The sequence below is a fragment of the Citrus clementina genome, unplaced genomic scaffold, assembly GCF_000493195.1.
Source record: "Citrus clementina cultivar Clemenules unplaced genomic scaffold, Citrus_clementina_v1.0 scaffold_4, whole genome shotgun sequence".
NCBI classification, from domain to species: Eukaryota; Viridiplantae; Streptophyta; class Magnoliopsida; order Sapindales; family Rutaceae; genus Citrus; species Citrus x clementina.
This window is the reverse complement of record NW_006262274.1, coordinates 11220382-11247149: the sequence shown is the minus strand read 5'-3', so window position 1 is coordinate 11247149 and position 26768 is coordinate 11220382. Positions and strand designations below refer to the sequence as shown.

General features: G+C 36.1%; 1 protein-coding gene and 5 non-coding genes across 6 annotated transcripts; 1 reads left to right on the top strand and 5 right to left on the bottom strand.

Annotated features, from left to right (window-relative positions):
- Positions 1–14304: 14304 nt before the first annotated feature.
- On the bottom strand, positions 14305–14399 carry LOC112099396. The gene has a single exon (XR_002906200.1). It is a non-coding gene; the product is annotated as a small nucleolar RNA Z101 (small nucleolar RNA).
- A 7421-nt stretch (positions 14400–21820) lies between these two features.
- On the bottom strand, positions 21821–21915 carry LOC112099395. Its single transcript, XR_002906199.1, has one exon. It is a non-coding gene; the product is annotated as a small nucleolar RNA Z101 (small nucleolar RNA).
- A 136-nt stretch (positions 21916–22051) lies between these two features.
- LOC112099394 lies at positions 22052–22149 on the bottom strand. Its single transcript, XR_002906198.1, has one exon. It is a non-coding gene; the product is annotated as a small nucleolar RNA Z101 (small nucleolar RNA).
- A 72-nt stretch (positions 22150–22221) lies between these two features.
- Positions 22222–22306, bottom strand: LOC112099406. Its single transcript, XR_002906210.1, has one exon. It is a non-coding gene; the product is annotated as a small nucleolar RNA snoR14 (small nucleolar RNA).
- Positions 22307–22390: 84 nt separating this feature from the next.
- On the bottom strand, positions 22391–22481 carry LOC112099402. Its single transcript, XR_002906206.1, has one exon. It is a non-coding gene; the product is annotated as a small nucleolar RNA U61 (small nucleolar RNA).
- A 2509-nt stretch (positions 22482–24990) lies between these two features.
- On the top strand, positions 24991–26566 carry LOC112099083 (protein FAR-RED IMPAIRED RESPONSE 1-like). The gene is made up of 2 exons (XM_024186186.1): positions 24991–25565; positions 26164–26566. The coding sequence occupies exons 1-2, from the start codon at positions 24991–24993 to the stop codon at positions 26564–26566; spliced, it is 978 nt and encodes a 325-aa protein (XP_024041954.1).
- The last annotated feature ends 202 nt before the right edge of the window (positions 26567–26768 follow it).

The following is a 26768-nucleotide window of genomic DNA, read 5'->3' as shown; positions in this document are numbered from 1 at the left end:
TTCTATGCAAAAACTTCAGATTTGTAACAAGAACCCTGAGAGTTGTTACAGAAAATGAAAAGGGCTATATCACACTAGTTTAATGGTAGCCTAAGAGTACAACAATCAAGAATAGGGAAGAATGAAGCAATTCAATAGAAATCTTCCTTGGAGTTAAAAAAAAAAGAAGATAATTGGAAAGCGCCCCCCCCCCCCCCCACAATAGCCTTATACGGCCTTTACTGGCCTCCACCGGTCTCCACCCTCTCCGCCGAAGAACGAATTAACTTGAGTTTGAACCCTCCTAAGAAATCATTTAGACGACCCCCAAAATTCACCAATGACCCATCGCCTGAAGTCCAGCTGCCACCACCGCGAATCAAACCGCTCCAGCGGCAAACTGTCCACAATCCATCCACACAACCACCACATATCTCTCCAAACCACTCCCATGCAGACCCTCCATCTCAAATCCAACCCCATGCAAACCAATCACCAACATCCACTGCCTCTATCCTCTCAAAACTTCAGCAACCAACCACACCTAATGCCGTAAGTGAACAAAAAGAAATGTCAATTAATGGTGGCATCAATGACTATGAATGCTGCCGTGAGGTAGCAAATCAATCACCCCTAGTGGATGCACATCTAGCTATCACAGCCCCTATGCACCCTCAAAACCAGCCCGTGCCCCATGGCCATTTGTTTCAAAAATCGGTTCAAGATGCAACCACCAGTCAACCACAATCACCACCCACACGCCAAAAAATCCCATGCAAATCACAAGCAAGCACTTGGGACAGTGCTCACCACCAGCTGCAGCTGTTAACCACCGAATGTTAGTTGCAAGCAACCACCATCGAACCTAGTCAAGGTCAGCAAACATCCAACCAAGACCAGCCCAAAAGTCTGCACGCCTGCGGCAATCCCCATGCTCATGAGCCACTTTCGGCAGCACATGAATTGTGTCCCATGTGTGTCCCCCCCTAGCATTTCCCCATGTCCTGCAAGTCCTGCTAGCCTTTCCCACTAGACAAACTCAAGATTGGGCCGCCACCACCCACATTCCTTTACATGTTTCGGCCACCACTAATCAAATCCAAACTAACTCTTATAATGGAAGCCCACCACATAACCACCCAAATCTAAGTCATCAAGCCCAAATTCAACAATTTGCAGCCCATCCCTTAAATACAAAAACACAAATTCCTAACCCACAATGCCAAGACCAACCACAACCCTATCAACCCCAAAAAGGTCGAACTTTCAATTTCAGCTCACAAGTTCAAAACCAAGCCCAAACTAATGATTCCTCCAATCCACTAACCCATAATCACATTCAGCCCACTTCCATCCTAACATACGCTTCAGTTTTGGCTTTCCTTCCTAATCGGAATCTAAATAAGCCGATCAAAAAAACTTTTGCCGAAATTATGAATGGTCCCACGCACCCAACGGTTCCCATCAAAATCGTCTCTTTGTTTGAGGGAGAGCTAATCGTGTAGTTTCCTGTGGAAGAAGTCAAAGCGATGGCTATTCTATTCAAGCTGACATTAGTTGGTAAGTTTTCCTACAATCACCCTCATATGGAAGTAATTCATAAATTTTTTACCTCCTTGGGGTTAAAAGAAAATTTTTAAATTTCTTTATTAGATAATCGTCATGTTTAATTAAATTAGATGTCGAGGAAAACTACACCCGTCTGTGGGTTAAGTAGACATGGTATGTTAATGGGAGTGCCATGAGAATATTTAAATGGACCACAGATTTTCAGTGTTCTGAGGAGTTGTCCATTGTATCTGTATGGGTATCATTTCCTTACTTGCCAATTCATTGTGTGCAATGCAAGGAAGCATTATTTTCTATTGCATTAGCTGTTGGTAAGTTGCTTCGAATTGACCAAGCCACTGCCTCATTAACTCGTCCATTTGTAGCGAGGATTTTAGTAGAGCATGATGTCACTCAACCTCCGCTATCACAAATTTGAATCGGTGTGGATGATTCTGGTTTTTGGCAGAGTGTAGTATACGGGAAAATCCCACCTTTCTGTACTTCCTGTACTTCCTGCAAGCATCTTGGTCATGCTATTGAGACATGTTATGTAGCCAATCCAGGGTTTTGCCCGCAACGGCCAAATGGGGCCCGTCAGACCAGTACGGAAAAGGGTAAGGAAACAAGGTCTTCGCCTTTAGCCACTCCACAATATACTCCAGACCCGAGCCCATAGCGTTCGAGCTTAACTCTGCAGATTGTGGATACTAGGTCTCCGATCACCATAATTTCTCCTGTGGAGAACCAAGCTGATATTACTGAAGCCACCGCCATTCAAGAGTCGCAAGTTCAAGATACTGGAGCATGGGTTGACCTACATGATCATGGTATATCTCCCTAACAAATTATTGGGAATTCAAATTATCAGGCATCTATAGACTCTGATCTTTATCGGATGTTTTTGGCACGACAGTTGTGGGCTTCAATACCCACTTTACCGGTATTCCTTCTCAATCTGATAAGTATACAAAAAGGGATGAGAACAAACATTTTGAGTTCCTTATGAATTACAAATTTAAGTCGAATAAAGATTGCAGTTCTGACAAGCACTTGATGGATGATGGTTCTTTTTAATCTGCACCTGAGGACACCGAGATACATGATCTAAACCCTGACTTTAGTGTTACTCAACAACATTCTAGGAAGGGCTTCAAATTACTTACATGTCGTAAGCATCACAAACAATTTTCTGGCAGACTTCATTAATTACCAGCCGATTATAGTAATTCAGATATTAGGTTTTGCCTTAATCGATGCATTTTCCTTTTGTATTAACTCTTTAATTTGGAGGTTTAAGTTTATGATCCCCTCCATTTGTATTTTGTCATTTACTATCAATGTTACAGGTAGAGGTCCGCGCCTAACCCGCCACCTCTTGGTGGCTTAATATATATATAAAAAAAAAGAATGAAGCAATTCAATGGACAATTTTTCTGTTTTTGAAAGAAGAACAAAGAAACACGAGATTAGTGAAATCTCAATTCAAACCTTTATATTAAACTATTTTCCTAATAATTAATTGGGATGTCATTCTAATTTCTAGGACATATTGCATGTAAGATTACAGAATGCCTTCTAACAACCTTAGATCATTTGCTATACACTTATATTCCATTTAAATATAAAATAGAAAAATTTCTTTAAGGATTAATTAGATCTCAACAAATAAGCCAAAAAAGTGTCAACCACAAGACAAAGTATGTTGTTGCAAACAAATAAGCTTTGTTTTTTTGTTGTTATTTGCACTCTCTGTTTCAGCTTTTCATTCGTTCATTGTCTTCGGTTTCCTTTTAGTTTCTTGGCTGCTTCGTTTTCTTATTGATTGCTTGACTTTAAGGCCTCTTTGAAATTCTACCTCGTTTGGTCCTTCTTTTTCCTCTTGGTCTTCCTCTGTTTTTGTTCTTTAATTCCTTTGCGGCATTGGCTTTTCTAAATTGAATTCTCGTTGATGCCTTCTCTGTTATTTGATGTTTCTGTTGTTCTCTGTTATTGGCACTTTCCGCTTATTTGTTGCCTCTGTGTTGGCCTCCTTTTTACTGTCATAATCCTGCCCCTTTTTATAGATAATTTTGTGCTTATCAATTACAGATGTCAATACAAGTTACACATGCCCAACACCTTGACTCTCCAGCACACTAAACTTATGTTATTTTATTGTCCAACACGTTGCCACTTCAACACACTAGGCTTATGCTTCATTAATTCATTAACACTAAGCCCCCCACTATATTATATTTTATTTTTAAATATAATGCAAAGTTTTGACAGTTGTTATTGCACGTGTCATTATCCTTGAACCATTTGCATTAGGCACGATTCTAAACATTTAAATAACCTCACTTTGAACTTTGCCTTGATCTAAATTTTCTCCCTAACGCTGGATTAATTAAATATGAGTGGTCATAAATATTATGGAGGAAGAGAGTTTAATCATGATCATTATCCAATAAGATTTGGTGATTTCAAAAGGGATGAAGAAAATCGAAAAAAAAGCCGTCACAAAGTGTATGAAAGTGATCGTTACAGAGCATGTTATGAAGATCGTCTAAGGGTTCGTGATGAAGATTATTCTCGCCACAAACATAAATCCCCATGGTCAGAGGATTTTCTGAGAAGGCAGATTATGAAGTTTCAAAATTAAAAGAAGATGAAATAAGATCAGAAAAATCTTCATCAATTGCTCATCTAAATATCAAAGCTGCTCAAACGGAAGTTTTTCCATCTACTGCGGCTGTTATTCCAGTTTCAGGGTCTGAAATTAATGTAAGACAGATAATTTCTCAACCTATAAATACCCAAACTCGAGGGGATGCAAGTAGTTCTTGTATTCCTGGCGACAATATTTCTTCTCCAAAGGGTGTTTGGAATGAGAATTTTTCTTTACTTAATAATTCCCTTGTTGCATCACCTTTATCAAAGAGAATTATTCCAAATAATGACCGAGCTTTTTTAGAATCCCTCGACGATCATTCGGTTTGTTTGGGGACTGCTATGGATTGTGGAATGTAAGACTTTTAGTTCAATTCCTGACTTATAATTTTTATTTTTATTGTTTTCTAGGCTTTATGCAATCATACCATTCTTCATGAAAGACACGATCGTCTCTTGAGCTTAAATAAGATGTTAAATGATGAATTGAATGTTTTGAGGGAATCGGTTCCACTTTTGAGAGAGGAATTGGTCAATACAAAGGATGTACTTAGAAAAACTAAAGAAGAACATCAACAGAGTTTTAGCAGTTTAGATGATGAAAAGAAGAAGAGAACAGAAATTGAAAAGAAATTGCAAGAACTAACATCTGTTAAGAACTCGGAGTGTGCGTCGATGAAAGATAATGGAAAACAAGAAGTAGATTGCTCAGTTGAAAAAGGTATTGCTCACCGGCTTGTAATGTCTGAAGTTTCGGGTACTGAAGAAAACAAAGGAAGCAAGTTTGCCAATATGGCTTGGATGAGACTTTCAAAACTTTGGAGCCATCCATACAAAATATTTATTGGATGAAAGCCTACGTGGAAGACTTCTTGGCATCGATTGAAATTGAGAAAAAAGCCTAATATCCTAAGCAATGGGCCTAATGCTCAGAAACATCTAATGATCTAAGTCTCAGATAATATTCTATTATTATCTTAAATAGTTTTTGAAAAGTCAAATTAACTTATCAAATGATAAAAACAATAATGCTCGTACCTTTGAGTTCAAGTTTCCGTTGACCTTGTTGGCTTGGTTTTTGTGCTCCCGCTATGATTCGGAGCCAAATATATGACTACCAATTAACTAACTTTTGAGCTTGAGCTTTTAGGTTCACCAAGGATCAACCTTTTATTTTCTAGTAAGGCTAGAGTCTTGAAAGTTAAATTTTCAGCTGCTGAAGCTGTAGGTTAATCATGGATTTAACCTTTTAATTTAATGGTCGACGTTTTAACTTGAAGTAAGGCTGAAGCCTTGAAAGTCAAGCTTTCAGCTGCTGAAGCTGTAGGTTAATCATGGATTTAACCTTTTAATTTAATGGCCAACTTTTTAATTTCAAGTAAGGCTAGAGCCTTGAAAGTTAAGCTTTGAGCTGCTGAAGCTGTAGGTTAATCATGGATTTAACCTTTTAATTTAATGGCCATAAGAATTGATCAATATAGATTTAATTCTTGAAAATTAAATCTGACATTTCATTCTTGTAAACAAAAGAATATTTGTTTTCCAGCAAGGAAGATCATTGTTTTATTAATGCATGTATTTACAGCTCTTCCAATTTATTCATAGACTAACTGGGAGTTCTATACATAGTAGCTGCGTAAATTGGTAGCATTCCAGGGTCTTGGTAAAATTTTCCCTTCCATGTCCGAGAGCTAATAGGCACATTTTGATCAGACTCCGATGATCTTATAAGGGCCTTCCCAATTTGGACCTAACTTTCAGGAAATTGATTCTTGGCTGTTGTGGAAGATTTTCTTGAGGACTAAACTTCCCAGATGAAATTTTCTATGTTTGACATTTTTATCAAAGATCAGCTTGGTTCGTTGATGATATGCTTCTAATCGGATCAATGCTTGCTCTCTCTTTTCTTCTAGCAAATCTAAATTATAGTTGAGCTCTTCTATATTAGACATGGAAATTCCAAACTAGGTTCGAAGCGTTGGCATTCCAATTTCAACTGGGATGATTACTTCGGACCCATATGCAAGTGAAAATGGTGTTTCTCCGGTAGCTTTCCGTTTTGTAGTTCGATATGCCCATAGTGCTTCGGGAAGTTCTTCTACCCAATTACCTTTTGCAGCTTCCAGTCTTTTCTTTATTCCATTCAAGATCGTTCGATTTGAAATTTCTGCTTCCCCATTTCCCTGTGGATATCTTGGAGTAGAGAAACTTCTTTCGATACAAAGCTCTTTGCAAAACTCTGAAACTCGTTTCCCAGTAAATTATGTGCCATTATCAGAAACTAGAATTCTTGGAATTCCAAAACGACATACAATATTTTTCCATATAAAGCTTTTAACTTCTAGTTCTTCAATTTTCGACAAAGGTTCAGCTTCTATCCACTTTGTGAAATAATCTGTGGCCAAAATTAAAAATCGCTTTTGTCATGGTGCAATTGGAAGAGGTCTTACAATATCTAGCCCGCATTGATGAAAGGGCCATGAACTTCTTACTGGATTTAGATCTTCTGGAGGTTGTCTTGGTACCAAGGTAAAACCTTGACATTTATCACATTTCTTCACATATTCTTTGGCGTCTTTATGCATTTTGGGCCAATAATATCCAGCATTTAAAATCTAGTGAGCTAGAGTTCTTCCACCCAAATGGTTGCTACAAATTCCTTCGTGCACTTCGGCCATGACGTATCGAGCTTCTTCAGGAGCTAAACATCTTAAATAAATCCCGCTATATGATCGTTTGTAAAGATTTCCTCCTATTATGGCATAATGAGCTGCCTTTTGGCGAATGTTCTTGGCTACCTTCTTATCTTCAGGCAAAATTCCACTTTGAATATATTGAAAGATCACATCATTCCAGCTCGGAGATTCTGTTGATTGATAAACTTTTTCCTCCACTGAATCCAAACTAGGATTTTTTATATAATCTATAGTGATTGTGCGTTTAAATGAATACCTTACTATTGATCCTAAACTGGCTAGCGCAGTTGAATGGCTATTTTCTCCTCGAGGAATTTGTTCAATGGTACATGATGGAATTTTTATCATCAAGTCACGAAAAACTTTCAAATAAGCTGACATACGAGGTTCTTTAGCTGAATAATTTCCATGAATATGATTGACTATTAATTTTGAGTCACAAAAAACAATCTTCTTCTTAACTCCCAAACCAATTGCTAACTTTAATCCTGAAATCATGGCTTCATATTCTGCTTCATTGTTTGATGCTTTGAAACCAAATGTGAGAGCTTGTTCAATCATCGTTTTTTTCTGGAGTAATTAAAACTAATCCTACTCTGACATTATTGCGATTTGAAGATCCATCGACATACAATTTCCAGATAAATCCATCTTCTTCAATCTTCTCGTTGTTTTGCATTTGACTATCCATTGGAGTAAATTCTGCTATGAAATCAGCCAAAATTTGAGCTTTGATTGTTGTTTGAGGTTGGAAATGAATATCGTATTGCCCCAATTCCACTGCCCACTTTGAAATTCTTCCGGATAAATCTGGATTATACAGAATAGAGCGCAAGGGAAATTCAATTACCACAATTATAGTGTGGGCTTAAAAGTAGGGTTTTGCTTATTTGATGCTACAATTAATGCTAGGATTAATTTCTCCATTTTCATATACCGTGTTTCTGCTGCAATCAAAGCTTTGCTTACATAAAACACTGGTTTTTGAATGTTTGTCTCTTCTCGTATCAGAGCTGCACTAACTGCGTTCGTCGATACTGCAAGATAAAGGAATAAGTCTTCCCCTGTATTTGGTTTCCATAATAACGGTGGCATCATTAAGCACGTCTTAAGTTGAACAAATGCTTCTTCACAAGACTCGGCCCACTTAAAATCTTTATTTTTCTTCAAAGTCTGAAAGAAAGGTTGGCATTTATCTTATGATCGAGAAATAAATCTACTCAATACAGTAATTCTTCCTCTCAGCGTTTGTACTTCCTTTATGGTCCTTGGTGAATTCATTTTCATAAAAGCTTGGATCTGATCTATATTTACTTCAATTCCTCTTTGACTTACCAAATAACCTAAAACTTTTCCAGATTCAACACTAAAAGTGCATTTTTATGGATTTAATTTCAAGCCATATGTTTGCGATATAGAGAAAGCTTTTCTTAAATCTTTCGCATGGTCAGATCGATTGAGACTTTTTACCAACATATCATCGATGTAGATTTCCATTGTTCTTCCTATAAGTGGTTTAAAAATTTTGTTGACTAGCCTTTGATAAGTTGCACCTGCATGTTTTTACCCGAAAGGCATCACTTCATAAAAATAGGTTCCCCTTTCAGTAATAAATGAAGTCTTCTCTTGATTTGCTTCATATATCTGGATCTGATTATAGCCTGAATAAGCATCCATGAAGCTCATGAGTTGATGACCTGCCGTAGAATCCACAAGTGAATCGATTTTCGGAAAGGGAAAACTATCTTTCGGACAAGCTTTGTTCAAGTCGGAGAAATCAATACAGACTCTTCATTTTCCATTCTTCTTCTTAACTAGCACGACATTTGCCAACCATTCTGGATAATGCACTTCTTTGATAAAATCAAGTTCAATCATTTTTAATATTTCTGATTCTATGACTTAATTGCGTTCTGGGGCAAAATTTCTTTTCTTCTGTTTAACAGGTTTCTTACTTGGGTCAATGTTCAAATGATGACAAATGACTTCAGGTCGTACTCCAGTCATATCTTCGGGTTTCCATGCAAAAATATCACGATTTATTTAGAGAAGATTTAGAAGTTGGTCATTTTCATTTGGTTGCAATAGCGAGCCAATTCGAATGAATTCTTGATTATCTGGATTTATCGGGACAATATTTACTTCTTCCACGGTTGGTTTCTTGTTGATCCCAGTTCTCTATTTTGTTTACCCATGCCGTTTGACTATAATTGCTATTTAGCATCTTGTTTGGCCTGATTCTCAAAATTTGAATCTTTTCTCTTAGTTTCTTTTAATGCCAATACCGCACATGTCCGAGTTGTAGCTTGATCTCCTCCAATTTCCTCTATCCCATAAATTGTCTGATAACACAAAACTTGATGATAAGTTGAGGGTACAACTCTCATTTTATGTATCCATTGTCTTCCTAATATTGCATTGTACGGCGAAGTTGCTTTCACAACGAGAAAGTCAGTTAACAGACTCTACGATTTAGCAATGACTAGAAGTGTGATAACACCATCTGAATATGTTACTATTCCACTGAAACCTATCAATGGTTGTTCAAATGGTTTGATTTTATCTTGCTCTAAGCGCATTTTTTCGACAGTTGCGTCATCGAGTATATTCACCGAACTCCCATTATCAATCAAAATCCTTCTGACTAGACAATTTCCAATTTTAATTGAAATTACCAATGCATCATCATGTGGGGACTGAATTAGTTTAAGGTCTTGGGGCAAGAAACTAACTTCTGACTGTACATCCAATTTGACACATTTCTTTGAGAATTCTTCAGGAGCTTCAATTTCTCTTTTTTTGCAATATACATTTCTTTCTTTGGTCATGTGCACTTCCAAAGGTAAGGGAGCCATAATAGTATTAACTATTTGTTCTGGTTCCGATGTTGAATTTTCAATTTGATCTTTCTTCAAGAAATTGTTTTGGTTTTGGGGCTGTTTGTCTTCGACTTTTACAAATTCTTTTAACTGACCCTTGGAAATCAATTCTTCAATATATTTCTTCAAAGTTCTGCAATCTCTTGTATAATGCCTACAATCATTATGGAAGGCACACTATTTTGCAACATCCCAGTTTTGGTTCTTGGGCATTGGTGCTGGTCTCTTTAACCATGGTTCATCTTTTATTTGATGCAAAATTTGTCCAATCGAAATTTTCAGTGGTGTGTGCTTCTTTGATTGAGCTTTTTCTTCTTTCTTCATTTGACTTAAGAAATCCGTCCGTCGGTTTTTAGAGAGCCTTTGCCCCCAATTATTGGTTTTGTTGAATTTTGATGCAAGACTCTTCTTTTCTTCTTCTAGGGTTACATACTTTTGTGCCCGAATTAACAGATCCCACATACAATTTGGTTTATTTTTTACCAAAGATTCAAAAAAACGGGTGATTTGATGGAAGTCCGCACTTAAAAGCCACTATTGCCAGCTGGTCATCACAGTTTTCAACCTTGGCAGATGCTAATCTAAACATTCGAATATAATATTTCAATGTTTCTGCATGTCCCATTTGCACTGTAAACAAATAATTTGATCATTTCTTCATGTCTCGATAGGTTGAATATTGTGCTATAAAGGCTAAACATATTCGTGTATCGAACTTGAAGGTAAGTCGTGGTACCAATTTAATGGTAGACTGTCAAGACTGGAGGGGAAGATACGGCACATCAAAGCATCTTCATGCTCATATAAAGCCATTGTCTGCCTGAAATGTCTGATATGGTTGATTGGATCCGACGTTCCATTATAAAACTTGAATCTTGGTGTAACGAATTTTTTGGAAGTTGTATTTCCAAAAAATTTTGGGTAAGAGGAGAATTTGCAGCCTGCAATATCTCATCTTCAAGTCGTAATATTTTCGAATTATTGATGTGCTTTACTTTTTTTCATTTTCTGTTCTATTAATTTCTCAATAAACTTGGAAGAGAGTTTGTTATTCCGCGAGGTCTCGGAACTCGATGATGATGTCTCATCGGTTTCAGTTGTTAAAGTTGAAATCGGAGATTTGTTTCAATGATTTCGGATTTTCCCTTTCAAGTTCTTCGATGGATTTTCCTGAGTTAATTTTATTTGTTTTTCATTTGTCAACTCCATCGGATGGGTTACTGATTTTCCATCTGTTCGTTGCAACTTGGCAAGCTCTTCTCGATTTAATTAATTCAACCGTGTCTGCATTTCTTTCATTTGTTGCTCCAGAGTTGCCGTAAGATGTTGTTTTAATGAAGCTTCAATCTGGATTAAACTTTGATTTTGGAGTGATAATTGTTCTTTGGGTGAATCAACCCTAGTTTCTTTCTGGAGAGTTTCTGTCCCGTGTTCTTCTGGGAGTGTTGGGTCTCACGATGGTTCTATCATAGTAATTCTTATATCGTAAAAGTTAAATACTATGTAAGCTCTAAGAATTGTGCCTTGAGTTTGTTTGAATCGCCTCTCAACGAGAGCACCAATTGTTGTTGCAAACAAATAAGCTCTGGTTTTTTGTTGTTATTTTCACTCTCTGTTTCAGCTTTTCATTGGTTCATTGTCTTCAGTTTCCTTTTAGTTTCTTGGCTGCTTCTTTTTCTTCTTGGTTGCTTGACTTTAAGGCCTCTTTGAAGTTCCACCTCGTTTGGTCCTTTTTCCTCTTGGACCTCCTCTGTTTTTGTTCTTTAATTCCTTTGCTGCCTTGGCTTTTTTGAATTGAATTCTCGTTGCTACTCTTCTCTGTTTTTTGTTGTTACTGTTGTTCTCTGTTATTGGCACTTGCCGCTTCCTTGTTGCCTCTGTGTTGACCACCCTTTTACTGTTATAATCTTGCCCCTTTTATAGATAATTTTGTGCTTATCAATTACAGGTGTCAATACAAGTTACACATACCCAACACCTTGACTCTTTAGCCCACTAGACTTATGTTCTTTTATTGTCCAACACTTTGCCACTTCAGCACACTAGGCTTATACTTCATTAATTCACTAACAAAGTTAATTAATGGTTGTGAACTTGCCATGTAAAGAAAATTTTATGTTATTTGATTTTCTACAAAATTTTTCAAAACTATCATTGTTCATTCCAAATAGTAGAATGCCAATCGGTAATTCTATTTGCACAAAAATATGCACAGAACACAGACATAAAGGGCAGAGTTTGGGATAAGTATGAAATGCCAATTAAATTGTTGTTTGGAGCTCAAACTTTAAAACTTTTAAAACGCCATGCTCACTTTATGTGCAAATTATAATGGTGCTACTGAAATGTGTTCTATGTCACAGTCATGGGTAATATTAAGGTATTCAACAACATATTTATGTCTCAATTTATAAAAGGGTCTAGGTCAGAGTTTACAAAAGGGTCTGAATCCTCTACTTGTTTTAATTTCTTCTCATCTCTCCTACACTTTTACATATTTAGAGACACATTGCACCACAAAAGATGTGTGACTCAGATTCTATTTTATTCTACTTAACCCAAAAACTTTCCCGAACCTAAAACACCTGATGAAGAGTAGGAATCCATATTATACTAGGATTAGTTTCCTTATTAACTAAAGTTTAAGACTTTTAAATTCCTTTCTAATTTAGAATTTTGTTTCCCTTTCAATTTAGGATTTTGTTTTTCCTTCATGAATTAGGATAATTACTACTACTATAAATAGCTCCCTCTTGTAACCTTTGAAGGAGAGAATTTTGAGTTTAATAATATTTCAATTTTCAAATCTCTTTGTGAGTATTTGAACAATTAATTCTTGGTATTCTACGGAATCAACGAGTCTTAACCCCTAAATTCACGGTATTCTTTTGAATCAACGTGAATTTAGTTGTTCTTTTGTTCCGGTATTCTCTAGAATCAACGGAATATTTTGAACATTAAACTTCCGCTGCATCAACACCGAACTAAAAATTTCATCTATCTCTGATATTCAAATATGGCTTCTCCTTTGTATCAACAAATGGCATTTGATGGCACACAACAATCAAATTGGGGGTAACAGTTAATCAAATACTTCTATGCAAGTAAAAATTTCAGTGTTGTTATATCTCATCCTAACCAAAAAGCTTTAGTATTCTAATCCAATACAGGAATCAAAGAACGTGCATAAAACAAATCAAAGTTATAAGAATTTTAAGCTAACTCATGCAAGTACTTGCTTGAAAGAACACATGAAAAATGATATCATTGTAATCAGTTTACCCGACTTTTTCGATCTTTTTTAATATTTTCCTTCGCAGGTGATTGAAGGCGTGAAAGAAGAAATTAAGAAGGAAAAGTATAGTTTCAAAAAGAGTTTTGAGGTTGAATTAAGTGAAAACAAAATAAAACAAAATCTTCTTTAAAAAAAAAAAATCTGAACCACATAATTACAGTAATGCCAAGTGTCACTAGACTTGTTATAGTGTAGGAGGAACAAAGAAAGAATAACAAGAGGATCCTAATCCTTTAGGATAATAATTTTCCTTGACACATACCTTAATGACCATGTTAACAATTTTACACAACAATTCTTGGTTTTGGATGATAAAATCTTGAAAGGCATCCAAATCTTTCATTCAAGCCATTAAATATATCAAATGGCGAATATTTGACCGTTGAATGTATCAAATGAATTTGATAAGAATCAGATAACTTATGACCAATCATAAGACCAAAGAATTATCATTTTCCAGTACTATTATTCTTGTCTATCAGTACCCTGCTTGGATTAGAGCAAAGCTATTAGAACAACTAAAAAGGAACATAATTCCACCCAAAATCATATGGGCGAAAGTCTACCAAGAAATTCAAACATTTTCACTAATCATAAAAAAGGAAATAATAACCACCCAACTACTAAGTTACAATCTTGTTCCACTCACATGTGCAAGGTATTTACATTGGTGCCATCTATCAATAGCGAATAATTTTTCTCAAACTCAAACCCAACTTTGGAGGGTACCAGCCCACCACTAGGCCACTGAGGTCTTGGCCTAATGGTGGGCTAGTGCCCTTCAAAGTTGAGGGCACCAATTCAAGTCTCCATATCTCCCTAGGTGTAAGGGTAGAGGCTCCCCTCTAATATGAGCACTCCAAAGATCTCCATACTACAGACTCCAGAATTCATCATGTATAATCATTGGATATAAAAAATAAAGTTAAAGACTTTAAGAGCTCTCAATAGTTGGGTGATTCTCACCTTCCTTCTTTCGCATGAGTGAAGGAGTTTAAATCTCCTCGAAAATTTTTCAATTGCTGAGGTAGGTCACAAAGATAATGAGTTATGATTAATATTAAACCTATGTTTGTGATTAAGCTGAAAAGTATACAAGTATGGCATACTCATCTATACTAAATGACTTGGAAATCTTTGAAAATTCATCACCCAATAAAGAGAAATGTGATTAACAAAACAATGAATATTGCAATGCCTCGGTACAAAGACAAAAAAAATCACACTTAAGTGAATTAAAATGAGAAAAATAATAATACAAAATCAGTCCCAACCAAGATGATACCATTAATGAAATAGTTCAGACGCAAATTACCCATTAACAGTAGTTGTGTTCATCAATTGCCCTCCTCTCAGCTGCACCAAAAATCAGCCTTAGACACAAAGCAAATCCAATAAGACATTTTACTAACAATAATGTCAAATACTTCTTCCTAAATATGAATCAAAAGAAATCATATTACATGAAAATAGGACATGGGCATTAGTTCACCATGGAGATATTAAAAAGTTTCACACCAATTACGTTTTAAACCTTACTATCTTTCCAACAAGAATTGGAAGTTAATGGTGTAATTACAATTAGGCCGCTGATTTTTTACTTTTTCCCAAATAAGGACGTGATTTGTTTATTTCTGAGCATATTGTCACGAGATGATTAATTTGCGCAACAAATCCTTGCAACACTTAAATAATTTCTAGCACAAAAGTGCTAAGTAAGTCTATTGTCACGGGATGAGTGTAGTGCGCAACAAACCCGTGTGGCACTTAGACGACTTCTACTACACAAGTTGTTAAGTAAGCCTAGAATACTTACTAAACTAGCCAAGTGAAAATGCTTGCGACAATACTACAGAAAAGCGAGAGTAATATGACCAAATATAATTTTATTACACACTAAAGAATAAATTGCAAGGGAGTTTTACAAAAGAGCTTGAGAGTTTGTGTGAGAGTGTGTGTGCGCTGATGGTTGTGTATGTGCGGTGTGGTGGTAAGCAAATGAGGGGGCTCACCCCTATTTACAATTGTTGGGTGCTAGGGGAGGAAGCTTCCAAGCAAGTTGCCAAAATATCTCTTAAGACTAAAGTGCAAAACTCTAGAAAACTCTAGACTATTTACAATTGTAGAAAAGTCTAGAATTTGGACCAGGCTTGGTTGATCGCTAAGCACACCACGGTTGGCTAGTTATGTTAGGCAGCCTATTACTAATCGCATCCCACTTCTACATCCATCCCGTCTTTAGTGCTGAGCACACCCTGGTTACTAAGCGCACTCCGCTTTTAGGCGGACTTTTACTAAATGCAACCTTAGACGGACTTTTATTAAATGCAACTGCACACACAAAATTATCCTCCATTTGCAAGACATTTGAGCGGCCTATGACAATCACCGTGCAAAGGAAGCAAATGACCGCTTGCGTCACAAGTGGAGGAACCTTCCCGAGAGCGAGGCCACATGGGAACACGAAGAAGACCTATGGCAATTCACGGAGCATGTCCAAAACTACAAGCACGAGAATGCGACAACGGCGCCACGAGCAAAAGCGGGGGAGAATTGTTACGGGTCACTCAAACCTCCCACAAATGGAGGATAATTTCATACGCGCAGTTGCGTTTAGTAAAAGTTCGCCTAGAAGCGGAGTGCGCTTGTAGCCAAGGTGCACTTAGTAGCTAGGGTGCGCTTAGCACTAAAGGCGGGATGTGCTTAGAAGTGGGATGCGCTTAGCAATGGGCTACCTAACATAACTAGCCAATCATGGTGCACTTAGCAATCAACCAAGTCCAACGTGAATTCTAGACTTTTCTACAATTATAAATATCTTAGAGTTTTTAGACTTTTGCATTTAGGTTCTAGGAAGATATTTATGCAACTTGCACCCACTAGCACATTATAAATAGGGGTGAGCATCCTCATTTGCTCACCAAAACACCACACACACAACCACCAGCGCACACACGCTCTCACACAAACTCTCAAGCTCTCTTGTAATTTTCTCTTTAGTGTGTAATAAAATTATATTTGGCCATATTGCTCTCGCTTCTTTCTAACATTGTCGCAAGCATCCTTTCTTGACTAGTTTGAGGAGTTCATAAGGTTTACTTAGTGACTTATGTGCTAGAAGTCGTCTAAGTGTCGCACGAGTTTGCTGCGCATTACACTCATCCCTTGACACTATGCTTGTAAGAAAAATTAGAAAGAAGAAAGAGCAACATAGTCAAAGCGAATTTGATTACTCCAAAGAAAGAGTACAAATGAGCTTTACAAGTATAATTGAGTTGCTTATACTTAGTATGATGTATTGTGCCAAATGACAAGTGTCATGCTCTATTTATAGGAAGGCTTACCTTTGTCTAAAGATTTCAATGCAACTTGCATAAAATATCTCCACCAAGCTTTCGAAAATTCTAAAGCCTAAAAAGTTCTACATACAAATCATGTGTTTCATCTAAAAAAATCCTAAATGTGTACAAATATAGTGTTGTAGAAAATTTTAAAATTGGGCCGAGCTTGCTCATTTGACTTGCATCTGAGCTTAAAATCTTAGGTGGTCCATTGCTTAACGTACCAAGGCTCACTAATATATTAAGCTGCCTATTGCTAAGTGCACTCTAACTACTGAGCACACTTTTATTAGGGGGGCCATTACTGAGTGTATTCTGGCTTGCCAATTTAGCATCCATTGGTGGAAAACTTGAGCGACTCGTGATAATATCTAGGGTTGGCAAAATCCGAATCTGAATTTTCATTTTGATATCCGGATCCGCAAATTTTTTTATGGATCTGAATACGGATAAAATCCACACCGGATGCGGGCGAATATTCCGGATATCCGAATCCGCAAAACTTAAAATTAAATAATTTAAAATATAATTTAAAAATTCAACAATTTAATTAATAATATCAAATAAAATTCAATTACAATCCGACAATTAACAATTTAACATAAATAACAAAATAAAATTACAATCAAACAATTAACCACAATACCCAATTATTAACCAAAGAAAAAGGCCATGTATTTAATAGAAGGAATAAAAAACTAATTGAAATAAGAGAGCAAAATCACATTACCGGCAAATTAATTCCAAGCATGCAAGGCTTTTACGCAACGGCAAGGGTTGACAGTTGAACGACAGCCGAACATCATCACAGCGAGGCTTCAACGAGCATCGCAACGCTTCTTTGACGAGTACCGGCAACGCGAGGCTTGGACGGTGAGGTTTCAACGACAGATCAGGTGAGGCGTGCTTCGACATGAGGCTTCGGTGAGTTGTGACGAAGATGGCGACCGATCAAGAGCGAGATTAAAGGGTTACGACTTACGGCTGCTGGTAAGGTGAGTGTGTGAGGGAAAGTTTAATAAAGGAAGCGAGATAGACTTAAGGATTCAGAATTAGATTTTTTTATTATTATTTGAGTTAATATATATATTAATTTAAAACAAAAAGCAACTGGATTTGGATATCCAATTTTTCGGATGCACTGTAGGTTTTAGTTTTTCAAATCTGGATCCGGATTTTCCGGATCTTTGAGGATGCGGATTTTTTAGCCATCCTTAATAATATGATGCAATTAGAGATGGTCAACAAACCGTGCCATCAAAGGAAGGTCTATGCAGACTCGTACTCATATTATTTCGTGCCCACTATACGCTTCGTCCCGTGCTATGTCGTGCCCTAATTCTTTTTATTTTTTGCTTATGCCTAAAAAGGGCACCGTAGAGGGTGAGAGCCCTATTGCGCCCGGACCCTCTCGCACCACGAGGTGCTGTCTGCAAGTCATGTTGTTTGGGAATGCAGCCCAAATCAGCTGGTAAATTCCATCCAAGGGTAAATACGGGCAAGAGACCAATAGCAAACAAGTACTGCGAGGGAAAGATGAAAAGGACTTTGAATAGAGAGTCGACGAGTGCTTGAAATTGACAGGAGGGAAGCAGATGGGGGCTCGCATGCCAGCAGCGCACGCTCGCGGGCAAGGATGTGCGCTCGCGCGCAGCATGCAACCGGCACTCTCGCGGCAAACTGCCCACGCTCGCTCGCGGGCAAGGATGTGCGCTCGCGCGCAGCATGCAACCGGCACTCTCGCGGCAAACTGCCCACGCTCGCTCGCGGGCAAGGATGTGCGCTCGCGCGCAGCATGCAACCGGCACTCTCGCGGCAAACTGCCCACGCTCGCTCGCGGGCAAGGATGTGCGCTCGCGCGCAGCATGCAACCGGCACTCTCGCGGCAAACTGCCCACGCTCGCTCGCGGGCAAGGATGTGCGCTCGCGCGCAGCATGCAACCGGCACTCTCGCGGCAAACTGCCCACGCTCGCTCGCGGGCAAGGATGTGCGCTCGCGCGCAGCATGCAACCGGCACTCTCGCGGCAAACTGCCCACGCTCGCTCGCGGGCAAGGATGTGCGCTCGCGCGCAGCATGCAACCGGCACTCTCGCGGCAAACTGCCCACGCTCGCTCGCGGGCAAGGATGTGCGCTCGCGCGCAGCATGCAACCGGCACTCTCGCGGCAAACTGCCCACGCTCGCTCGAGGCATTTAGGCCACGCTCGCACGACAAGGCAGCGCACGACTGCGTGCAAGGCTGCCCACGCTCAAGCGAGGCAAGTAGTGCCCGCTCGTGAGCAAGGCAGCGCGCGCTCACCACCAAGGCACACAACCCACGCTCGCGCGGCTGGCACCACACGCTCGTGCGAGGAAGTCGACCCAGGCTTGCACGCGGCATGCAACCCCCACTCGCGCGGCATGCAACCCCCACTCGCGCGGCAAGCATCGTAGGCTTGTGAGGCAAGCTACCCACGATCGCGGGGCAGGCAGTGCACGCTTGCAAGCAAGCCAGCTGACCCAACACATGTGTCGTGCTCAAGCATAGCATGCTCATTTTTTTCATTTTTAATTTTTTTTAAAAAAAGTGTCAAACTATTAACGTACTTTTTTCAAACCTATGTACTTCTTTCGATCTATATATCTTTAGTCAAATTTAATAAAATCAAAAGTTGAAAACTCAAGTTTATATCCAATAATAATAATCATAAACTAATAATAATAAAAGAATGTAATATTAACTAGTAAGTTAGACGCTACAGCATTAGAATGCCCTTTCAATACTTAACAACAACATTAACAATAATAATAATTTTTTTTTAAAAAAATTAACTTAATTGTTAACATAAACTTATATAAAATCATAAATCATAATTCATAATAACATTAATACATACATTTTATAAAATTATAATATCATTTATTCATTCAATAAATTATACACATAAAATAACTAGAGCTTTTTTTTTAAAATTAAGAATTTAATAAATTAAAAAACTTGTGCCAATTAAATATATTATTTTATTATTAAAAGATTCAATTATTGATAAAATCATAAGTTTACAATTATTAAAAATAAAACATATTTATCACATTTTAACCCATCTCTAATATAAACTCAACCCGTATGCAAGTTTAACCTGCATGCGTACCATGCTGCATATCATACCAAAATTTACTCGCACCATACTATACTGCTGGCCATCTTTAGGTGCAATACAAAAATACCGAATTATATGTATTCCATTGTACGAGATTTATCGTTTTAAATGAGATTTAAATTTAAATCTAGCACTTGACATAGTACAAGGTAGTATAAACTTTATTAGTCAAATCAAAATAATATTATTTTCTTCGATCTATTAAAAGAAATTATCATTTTATCAGCCACCATTAGCCATTGTCTTTTTTGTCATATTTATTGTTGACAAAATCCTCGTCTTGTATTTATGATCAAAATTTTGATTGTCAATCATTTGTTGATCATTAGTTAATGAAAGCCGATCAAAATTTTGATTGTCCATAATTAGACAATGGAAGCTCCACTTAGCAATGTGTTTTTCCATTTATTTCTTTTAACTAATAAAAGTGAATTTCTATAACATCACAATTGATTATACTGATTAATATACCTGTAAAATTAGATCACAAATTCCTAAAGGAGTTTCCTCTATCTAAACTTATTTGGAATGTTACTGATGAAAGCACAAGAAATTATTGATAAATTTTCTCAAAAACTACTCATTACCAAAAAACAATCACAATCCACTACTTACGTCAAAATTTTAAAAGCTTAAGGTCCAAAGTTAACCATTTTTATAGATGATGAACAACTAAAAATAACCTAATCCGTTATTCTCATAGATGATGAATGAACCAACCACACGGCTTATCTTAAACATTTACAAGGTCCATAATCTCAATTCAATTGCCAAAAAGCATAATCCATAAGTTTAATGTACAAACTCATGCAAACTATTACTCAAATTTTTTTTACAAACTCTAAGTACAAATTGCAATGAAAATTAATTCAGTCAATAGTGAAAATGAATAATGAAACTCTATAAGACTGAACTAAAAAAGAATTACGTATTCTTATAACTTTTCATTTCTATTTATACCTAGGGTTTGTAAAAAAAAAAATTAAAAAAAATTAAATTTTTTGTACCTAGAATTTGTAGAAAATTAAAACTAACTTATTAATTAAAAAATTTTTAGACTCTTTCACTTGACTAAAAAATTTACAAAAAAAAATCATAATTTAAGTTTTTCTCTATATTTAAGAAATAGATTTATTATTAAAAATATCAAAATTATTCTTCACTAATTACTTTTTCTCATTATTTTACAATCGTATTTTGTCTCTACTTTTACATTCTAGGAATTAAACACTCAATTTTATTTTTTAAAATTTATTTTTAGTCTTTTTTAGTATATCTTGATCTACGTTTTATACTCTGTATATAAGAATTTTTTTTCTTGATATTTATTAGTTTTTATGTTTGGTGAAAATTAATTTTTTTATATTTATTAATTTTTATGGGTGATGAATTTTATTGATGTTTATTTTTAAATAGTGGGTTTTATAACAAAAATAATACCTATGAATGAATTACTGAGAATTTACAAAATTGAGCAGAGAATGAAAAAAAAAATGCATTAATTAAGTAATTTTTTCAAAAATTATTTACAAAAATAAAACTTCTAATTAAAAAGAGCGTGTAGAGCATAAGTTTAAATAGGTCTATGCAGACTCGACGCGGTGGAGTTGAGTTGATTATTTTTATTTTTATGAGCGTAAGTTTAATTATTTTAACTCCATGAACTCAATCTCCTTCTCTTGCAAAATGTTTGTTTATTCATCCAATTATATATCTAATTGTAAATATTAATACTGTAATAATAGTAGTTGTAAATATTTATGTAATATATTAATATGATGTGTGATAGTATTTACGGAAAAGAAAAAAAAAACTCTACGCATAGGATAGTATTTAAGTCCACTGCCAACCTCTCAAAATTAATCGCAAAGCCTAGCCCACGAGATTGAGGCTTTGTGAGTAATTAAGTTGTGAGCTGTTGCAAAGCCTAGTCCATGAGATTGGGGCTTTGTGAGTAATTAAGTTGTGAGCTGTATGTACGTACTTGGCAATGGGCTTAAGTGGAGAGTGTAGTGTGTTATCAGCGACTTCATAATTTTAATTTCGTTAATTTACTCAACAAATACAAATATTTATCACTAAAAAACTATCTAATAAGGTCACTTTTAAATATATTTTTTTAATCCATCTTATATATAAGAATTAACTTACTATATACACAATTCTAAAATTTCGTATTCCAAAATTAACCCTTCAGACTCAACAGGACACAAATCATCAAAAAACTGTCACTATTAAAATAATTTTGAAAATTAATCAAATCATGTGATAGCAATAAGAAAGAAGAATCAAGGCATCAGTTCTCCAAGGTGATAATAGCATCAAAGAAATAATTCAGACGCAAATTACCCATTAAATAATAGTTGTGTTCATCACTTGAACAAACTATCTGACACTCAGCTGCACCAAAACCAAAAAAATTAGATATAAAAAAAGAAGACAGATAAACCATTTTATTTACGAAAGAAAAATCATAATTGTCTCCAAAAATGAATCAAATACATTCAGAAAAGAGAAGGCAAATGGGCATCAGTTCTCCAAGGTGATATATAGCATCAATGAAAAATTTCAGACGCAAATTACCCATTAAAAAAAAATGAGATTCATCAGTTGCCCACTTAAATTAAGATAATATAAAGCAATAGAAAGAAAATTAATTCTATCATAATAAACCGTTAAAAATAAATAAAAGCGATCAGAACCTGTCGGGATTCATAATAACAACACGCTTTTAATTCAGTGGATTGACAGACATGAATTTTTATCGTCACCTCGCTTTTATTTAATTTTCTTTTTCAAAAAGAATATAAACAAAAACTGAAGAAAAATAAGAAAATAGTTAAAAAAGAAAAAGGGGGAAAAGCTCAGAACTTCTTAGAGGGTTGTGTTGCCGTCACAAACGGGCTCAATAGAACCCCTCTCTGGTACACTACGAAATTACATCATTGCATCATTTTTCCTTTTTCCCGAAAATTTGAAGAAAAAAAACAAGTTTATTAAACCCAACAAAACAATTTGAAAAAAGAGTAAAGAAATTTTTAAGTTTCTGAGGAATATGATGGGCGGAATAGAGCCGATTAAGAACTGAGCGAGAACTGATAAGTGAAGGGTTTTATAGACTTGAGGATCAGAAAACCCTAATCGACAGCTAAGTTAACGGGGGTAATGACATTGGAACCCTTCATTTTTCATAATATTGCAACCAAGGACATTATTTGTTCATTTGTAGGGATGGCAAAATGTCGGGTCGGGCTCGGGCTTGGCCGATCAAAAAAATTTAAAACCCAACCCTAAAAAAGTCCGAATACTATTTAGTTAGGGTCGGGTCGAGCCCGGCCCGAATCGAGCCAACATCGGGTCGGGCCCAACCCGACCCTACCGAAATAATTAACCCCACAATTTAATTTTTATTTTCCACCACCATTTCAACTAATTCGGCAATTACTCAACAATTTCAAACACAATCTAATCCACTTTCCACAACTATTTCAATCAATTCCACAACTATTTCAACCCCACACACAAATCAATTCCAAAATCCAACATGAAAAACACACAATGTAATAAAATAAAAAACACACAATGTAATTTCACAACTATTTTACCCATAAACAATTCAATTCAAGAACACAACATAAAAAATAAAAAATAAAAAACTCATGTCTTATATAAATAAAAATACAATGCAATTAAATTAAAAACACACAATATAATTTCACAACCATTTTAGTCATACACAATTCAATTCAACAACACAACACAAAAAAAAAAAACTCATGTCTTATACAAATAAAAATACAATGCAATTAAATTAAAAACACACAATGTGTGATGTTGTGTGTGTGTGTTAACTTGTGTTAGTTTTTTTTTTTTTAAATAGGGCCGGGTCGGGTCGGGCCGGCATTAAGCCCTACCCTAACCTTAAATTTATTCGGGCCTTAAAATCTTGGCCCTAACCCGACCCTAAACTTAAAAATTCGGGCCAAAGCCCTAAAAATTAGGGTCGGGCCAATCGGGCCAAAAATCGGGTCGGGCTAAATTGCCAAGCCTATTCATTTGAGGTCCGTAAATTGTATTAAAATAAATGTGAATTAAAATTATTTTTATATTTAATAAAACTTTATTTTTAAAATTATTATAAGTTTTAAAAGTAACAGCGCTGCTATTTACTCCGAACGTGACCCCGAATTTGCGCCATGAATTTACCAAAACGTTGCGTAGCACGTGTGTTTCGTTTGCTTTTTCCTTTTAATTGCCTGCAGTTGTTCAGCACGTCTGTTTCGTTTGCTTTTTTTTTTTTAATTGCCTGCAGTTGTGCAACACGTGTGTTTCATTTGTTTTTTCCCTTTAATTGCTTCCAGCTATGCAGCACTTGTGTTTCGTTTGTTTTTTCCTTCTATATTGTTTTCGTTTAAACCCAACACTATGTGATGCATAGATTTAATTCATTGCAGCACTGAGAAACCCAAACTGCAAAACCCTAAGTACAAAACTTTACTTCCAAACTGCAAAACGGCAACTGGTTCGTGAAAGTGCTGAACCTCTACATTGCAAAACCCGTAAGCATTTATTGTTTCTACATTAATTTGTTGAGCTGTTTCATTTTAATTTATGAATCTTGACCTATTTCATTTTAATTTATGAATCTTGAGCTGTTTTATTTTAATTTGTGAGTTGAACCATGAGTATTTGTATCTAAATTTGCTTAACCGTGAGCATTTGTATGTCAGTTATTGTATTTTATTTATTTCAGTTTGTTGAGCCGTGATAACTAATTAATAATAATTAATTTGCTGAACCGTTAATTAATAATATATATTTATATTTTAATTTATTTCTAAACTTAATGAATTAGGGATAAGTAATTAATAATAATCAGTCTATATTTTTATTTGTTTCTAAACTTAATGAATTTGGTATAATTAATTAATAATATTATGAATTATTATAATTTGCAGCAATAATGGACGAGGTTGATAAATTGGAGGTTGACGAAGTGGAGGAATTGCAAGATTTACACGAGGCTAATTTTGAAGGAAATAATGAAAATTTGGTGGATAAAGTTGAAGAGCCTAAGGTTGGGAGGACTTTCAATAGTTCGGATGAAATGTTTGAATATTACAAAGCTTATGGCCAATAAGAAGGATTTCCAGTGATGCGGAGATCTTGTAAAAAAGGGAATGACGGGAATATGAGATATGTGACATTTACTTGCGGGCAAAACGACAAGTCCAAAGGCAAATCTCATCATGTTTTGCGGCTTCAACCTAACTAGAAAATTAGATACAATGCTAAAATTGGAGGACGTTTTGTTAGTGGAAAATGGGTAATTGGAAATTTGTTCCTTGAACACAACCATGCTGTAAGTCCGAGCAAGAGTAGATATTATCGATGCAACCGTACCATTAGTCCTTATGTAAAAAAAAACAGCTTGAAATAAATTGAGAAGCATGAATTAAAATGGCTCAAAGTTTTAAGTCTATTGTTGTTGAGGTTGGTGGCTATGAAAATGTCTCATTCTTAGAAAAAGATGCTAGAAATCATGTTGATAAAGCAAGGCGATTAAGGCTTGGAGAAGGGGATGCAACTGCAATTCAAAAATATTTTCAGAAAATGCAAGCAGAAAATGATGGATTTTTCTTCAGTCTTGACCTGGATGAGGAGGGTCGGTTAAACAATGTATTTTGGGCAGATCCAAGAAGCAGGGCAGCCTACAAAGACTTTGGAGATGTTGTTACATTTGACACCACATACCTTACGAATAAATATGACATGCCATTTGCTCCTTTTATTGGAGTTAATCATCACGGTCATTCTATTTTGTTAGGATGTTGGTTGATTTCGCATGAGGACACAGAGACGTTTATGTGGTTATTTGACACATGGCTATCATGTATATTCGGCTCTCCTTCCCTTGGAATCATCACATACCAATACAGAGCGATGAAAAATGCAATTGAGATTGTTTTTCCAAATACTAGGCATCAATGGTGTTTGTGGCATATTCTGAAAAAGGTATCTGAGAAGCTGGGAAGGTACGCAAAATATCATGCCATTAGATTTCCATTGCAAGCTGTTGTTTATGATTCACAGACTCCTATTGAGTTTGAAGAAGCTTGGCATGACATATTAGATAAATATAATCTTTTGTGATAATCAGTGGTTAAATGGTTTATATGAGAAAAGATATCGTTGGGTTCTGTGTTTTGTGAAAATAACTTTTTGGGTTAGTATGTCAACCACTCAACGTAGTGAGAGTATGAATGTTTTTTTTTTTTATGGGTATGTTAACTCAAAAACAACTTTAAAGCAGTTTGTGGAGAAATATGAGAAAGCAATGGAAAGTAAAATTAAAAAAGAGTGGCAAGCAAATGCTAGGTACTTCAGCCAACGGATGCAATGTCGTACCAATTTTGTAATGGAAAAACAAGTTGATGAAGCATATACTATTTCCAAGTTTCAAGAATTTCAACAGCAGCTGATGGATAAGATTTATTGTGAGGTTTTCAGTTGTGGGGGATCAGAATATGAAGTCGTCGAAAATGATGGAAAGAGTAAAGAGAAGATTTTTTAAGTTATTTTTTACAGGGATGACGGTGAAATTCATTGTGCGTGTTTAATGTTTGAATGTAGAGGGATTGTTTGCAGACACGTCATTGCAGTGTTGATACGTAACCATATAACATTTCTTCCTGAGAAGTATATTATATGGAGATGGAGGAAATATGTGCAAAGATGCTACAGTCAAGTGAAAGTCAGTTATGATGTGAGAAGTTCGAGCATTGAACACCAGCGATATAAAGAAGAGTGTGCTGCTTTTTATGATGTTGCTGATGTAGCTTCGAAAAATGAAGAAAGTCATAAAAGTGTTTTGACTTGGATTGAAAAGGCAATAAAGGATGTATCGTTGAATGTTCGCTGTCAAAGCGAAGATGCAACTGTTGTTGGTGGGTCGAGAAGTTGTACAGAAATCATACAAGATCCAATAATATCTCGTCGTAAAGGTCGGCCACCTTCTCAAAGAAAGCAAAAGTAATTTAAAAAGCCAAAACATAAGTCGAACAATACTTCATTGAGTACAACTGCAGAGGTAATTCTATTGCATTCATTTTTAATTAATTCAATACAAATTAATTTCATATAAATTCAATAAAAATTTTAAATGTTTCTTGCTTACTTTCGTATGACTTAAAGGCACACGATTCATCTTCTCCGGCGGCTACTGCAATCCCAACACA

What these genes read in the sequence shown, in the direction of transcription:
- LOC112099083 (XM_024186186.1), top strand. Translation starts at nt 24,991, where the DNA reads ATGGCTCAAAGTTTTAAGTCTATTGTTGTTGAGGTTGGTGGCTATGAA. An exon ending in GTATCTGAGAAGCTGGGAAG is followed by an intron (nt 25,566 to 26,163) that starts GTACGCAAAATA and finishes GTTTGAATGTAG; the next exon opens with AGGGATTGTTTGCAGACACG.